The 4,636-nt window shown below is 38.8% G+C and overlaps 1 protein-coding gene across 1 annotated transcript in view; it reads right to left on the bottom strand.

Annotated features, from left to right (window-relative positions):
- The window catches only part of LOC106877764 (uncharacterized), a 22,561-nt gene that overhangs the window by 12,644 nt on the left and 5,281 nt on the right, over positions 1–4,636 (bottom strand). The window contains exon 2 of the mRNA XM_014926773.1: positions 2,625–3,919. Coding sequence (XP_014782259.1) covers positions 2,625–2,849 — 225 coding nt within the window. The 5' untranslated portion in view covers positions 2,850–3,919. The remainder of the gene's footprint in view (positions 1–2,624; positions 3,920–4,636) is intronic.

The following is a 4,636-nucleotide window of genomic DNA, read 5'->3' as shown; positions in this document are numbered from 1 at the left end:
AGGGCTTATAAATCTAATATTCTCCTATCCTTCTTTAGTACCGGTTTCCATATGCTACTCATATCTGCACTCGGTCTGCTTAGGAGGTTGCTGTGTCCTAGCATATGTGCTGCTTCTTCTAGTTATCGTATTTTCCAGTGGTGTTCTCTGTCTATTATTTCAACTTCATCCCACAGAGGGTGGTGGTCTCCATTTTTCCATACATGATTAGCTATACCCGATTTATCAATATCTCCCCGTGTCACAGCTTTGCAATGTTCCTCTACCCTTATTTTGAGGAGGCGAAATGTTTCGCCTTTGTATAACCTACCACAGCTGCATGGGACGGAGTACACGCAGTTCATAGTCATATTCTCTTCTATTGGTGGTTTTACTCGGAGATATTTACGAAGTGTTGTATTACTTTTGAATTCTGTCCTGATGTCATATGGGCCGCATATCTTTTGTATCTTTTCGGAGAAGCCTTTCACATAGGGTAGACAGACTGTGGACAGTTTATCGGTTTCATCCTCTCTTTTCTGCCTAATTGGAGTGGAGAATATGCTTTTGGGCTAGTTGTTGCTTAATGAGCTTGATCATTTCTTCGTGGTGGGTATCATGATCACTACTTATATTCATTGCTCCATGTTTTAGGCACTGAGTAGTTTACTGTAGTGTTGAGTCAGTTGTCTGTACTTCATTGGTGTAAAGTGATCCTTGTTCCTGATCAAGATCTGTGACAACTTCACCTCTGTTTTTAAAGTAGGGTCTTTCTTTACTTTGCTGTAGCTACCATCTCTTATTAGACTTGACAGTTTTTCCGAGTAGTCAGACTTGTTCATCACCGCTGTAGCATTTCCCTTGTCCGCTGGAAGTATTATGATGGAATTGTCACTATGTAGCCTTTTGATAGCGAACGTTTCTTCCTTAGTGATGTTTGGTTTGGGAAGTTTTGCTTTTTCCAGTACCTGTCTCACCTTCCACCTTAGTTCATCTCCCTGAGCCTTTGATATCTTTATGGCTATCTCTTCAATAGGGGCTATTATGTCCGAGTATGCAATGCGCTTGATGGTTGTTGCAAAGTTGAGACTTTTGTTTAGTACTGCTTCTTCAGAGCTTTCTAGACTTACATTAATTACTGCTTTCACGGGTGGGCGATGGTCTTCAGTCTACCTTCTCTGACCTTTGAGTTTCATAAACTTCTTAATCTGGCGTGTCTTCACCATTTCACCATCTACAGACCGAATGCAGATATGAACAGCATATGGGAGCCGGTATTAAAGAAGTATAAGAGAATATTAGATTTACAAACCCTAAAATTCACTCCATAATTGCCCACGGGCATATGGCGTAATGGTTAAGAGCCCGGGCTACTAACCCCAAGATTCCGAGTTTGATTCCAGGCAGTGACCTGAATGATAATAATAATAATAATAATAATAATAATCATAATAATGATAATAATAATAACAACAATATCGAAAAATACCTTAGGAATGAGAACTCAGGTTCAAAATTTTCCCCAAAACACCTGATGAAGGCTGGAGGGTATATCAGCCGAAACGTTGTGTTAACAACAAACAAGATAAGGACAAATATCCGTCAATTGTAAATAATATAAATAATGCACACTCTAAGATATAGAGCAGTTATTATTATAATGGAGTTGCCCTGGGTTTCTCGCTCATAGGGGGTTTAGCTTTACCAAACACTGCTGACTCCAAACACTGCTGGTTCCATAAACCGGCCTATCTCACTATATATATATATATATAAGGATATGCATATTAAGAGGGGGCCGTAGGAAAATTCATTTAAATAAAAAGGCTGGGAACCACTGTCATGTTGTTGTCGGCACTCCGTCGCTTACGACGTCGAGGGTTCCAGTTGATCCGATCAACGAAACAGCCTGCTCGTGAAATTAACTAGCAAGTGGCTGAGCACTCCACAGACACATGTACCCTTAACGTAGTTCTCGGGGATATTCAGCGTGACAAGGCTGACCCTTTGAATAACAGGCACAACAGAAACAGGAAGTTTAGGTGTTTTCGCTCAATAAACACTCACAACGCCCGGTCTGGGAATCGAAACCGCGATCCTATGACCGCGAGTCCGCTGCCCTAACCACTGGGCCATTGCGCCTCCACACCACTGTCATAGAGTCACACATTGGACAATGTAGTCATGGAAAGAAAAGGAAAAAAGAAAAAAATGACGGGATCATAACTAACTGAAACTTCATCGATGATAGATCTTGTGGTTAGGATGTTACACTCAGGATCGCAATATTATGGCTTCGATTCGCGGACCAGGCGACGCTTTGTGTTCTTGAGGAAAACACTTCATTTCACGTCGCTCCAGTCCATTCGGCTGTAAATGAACAGCCCTGCGACGGACTAGCATCTTCCTCAGGGGGAATGATGAGATCTTAGTCACTTACACGCCAAGGAAACCAGATTCCCCATCCTATGAGTCTTAAAATTCGTGACTGTAACGTAATATAACTGCTTCTAAGACTAAGAACATCACTATCACATGTCAGTGTAATTAATCAATGTGCTAGAAACAGCAACCAAATCTGCTTTAAATCACACCTCACTCTAATTGTTAAAAAATACAAAACCTAAACAGAAATAATAACTCACCGCTTCAGCTATGTACATATCTAGAGTCTCGTATTCACCCTTGTCACGCAAGACACACTCTAGTGTCAGCGGGTCTATGTTGGTGTCATCATAATTTACTTCCATCAAATTGGCTCTGCCATACCATTCACATTCCGGATCAGGAACTTCAGCAAAATGAGTTTTAAGACTACTGTCTGTCGGGTGACAGCATGATTCGATCGGCACGTCAGGCTGCCGCGCCATTGTTGCTGCTATTTTTTCTCTACAGGATGTGTTATATGTGTTGGTATTGTTGTTGTTAATACCACACTGGTTGAATTTCTGTCAGTAGATAATATGGCTATTGATAACGTTACTGTTTAAATATGTAACTAATGGTGCAGTTTTTGCTACTGTAGTCGATGAGATTTTGTTTGTGCTAATTTAGCTTTTGATAATGCTGTTGTTAAGATAATGTTTCTATTGTTGCTAGTATTGCTGCAGATGTCGTTGCCCACAATGTTGATAATGTTATATATCTAACGTTACCATTGTAACTTTTACTATTGCTTTTGGTACTACTGTTAAAACGATATTGCTGATTATTTTTTTGGTGTTGATGTTGTTACCGTTGCGATGTTATCGTTGTTGCGATCTTATCGATGCTGCGATCTTATCGATGTTGCGATCTTATCGATGTTGCGATGTTATCGATGTTGCGATGTTGTCGATGTTGCTAACATGCCCCGTTTATTATTATTATTATTATTTTTTAGCTATTTATGTTTCCGTTGATATTGTTGTTATCACAAGTTGCTGTGTTAACTCTTGTTGCTGCAGCTGCTGCTGGTATAGCTACTGCCGACGTATTTCTGCCGTTGCTAATTATATTCTTTGTTTATTGTTGATATAGTTATTATGCACCTTCTTGCACTTCCTTGCAGCTGCTACTGCTGCTATAATTAATGTATCTGTTTATTTCGTTACACCGTTTTTTTTCTTCTATGGCTGTTTCCCTTAACATTATAACTTGTTACTAATTTTGTTACAGAATATTTCACATTTTCCAGTTTCAACAGCCGTTGCTAATTTGGCCATTCTTGCTGTTTTGTTCTCTCGTCGTCCTCGTCTTTCTTCTATGGTTATCTTGCTTTGCTGTTTTGCTGTTGTTTTATGATTTTTGGTACCGTTTTAACTGAACTTGGGTGGCTACTACCGATTATTTGTGCTGTTACTGATACAGCTGATAATTAAAATAACACAAGTCTCAGCGCCTATTCCAGCCGTTTCTTGGTCAGCTGCCGCGGTTGATTGAAATGAAAAAATTGCTGCATCTGAAAAATATATCGAAAAGCGGACATGTTTTATTTTGGTCAATTATATTTTATTTTAGCTAATATCGTTATAGTACATTGCAATTATAATGGCAAGAGTTACAAGAGAGCATCTTTGAAACTCTATCGGAACAAATATCATGAGATTTTTATTCGAATTCGCGGGTTTATCAAATTTTATTACTTATTACAGTAATCCCTCGACTATTGCAGAACATCCCGCGATAGGGGAAAATCCGCGAAGTAGAAACAGTACTGTACTGTATATTTTTAAAATTTACGTTTATAATTTGTATATATTAATTTTATTATAAATGCAAAATAACACCTCACATTCGCCTCCCAAGTTTCATTTTCCATACCGTATGTGCGATTCTTTGTTTACTCATCTACGGTACACCACGTATTTTCTTTTAATATATTTTAACTAATGTGTTATACAAAAGCAGTGCTGTACTCTATTTTTATGTATTAGTTTATTAACTTCTAGGCGTGAAAATGTTTATTTTTATACCACAGAAATAATTAAAATCTAAAAAGAAACGAATATCCAACGGCCGCAGAAACCCGCGATATACTGAGGAGTCCGCGATATGAACTTACATATATTAACCGGAAATATCCGCGATGTACTGAGGGCGCGATAGGTGGACCGCAATATGGCGAGTGATTACTGTATTTGTCTTTCACAGTTCTACATTGACAAAAGATTCAGTA

The sequence above is a fragment of the Octopus bimaculoides genome, chromosome 6 (assembly GCF_001194135.2).
Source record: "Octopus bimaculoides isolate UCB-OBI-ISO-001 chromosome 6, ASM119413v2, whole genome shotgun sequence".
NCBI lineage: Eukaryota > Metazoa > Mollusca > Cephalopoda > Octopoda > Octopodidae > Octopus > Octopus bimaculoides.
The sequence above is the reverse complement of the archived record's forward strand: the minus strand, read 5'-3'. Positions and strand labels throughout refer to the sequence as shown.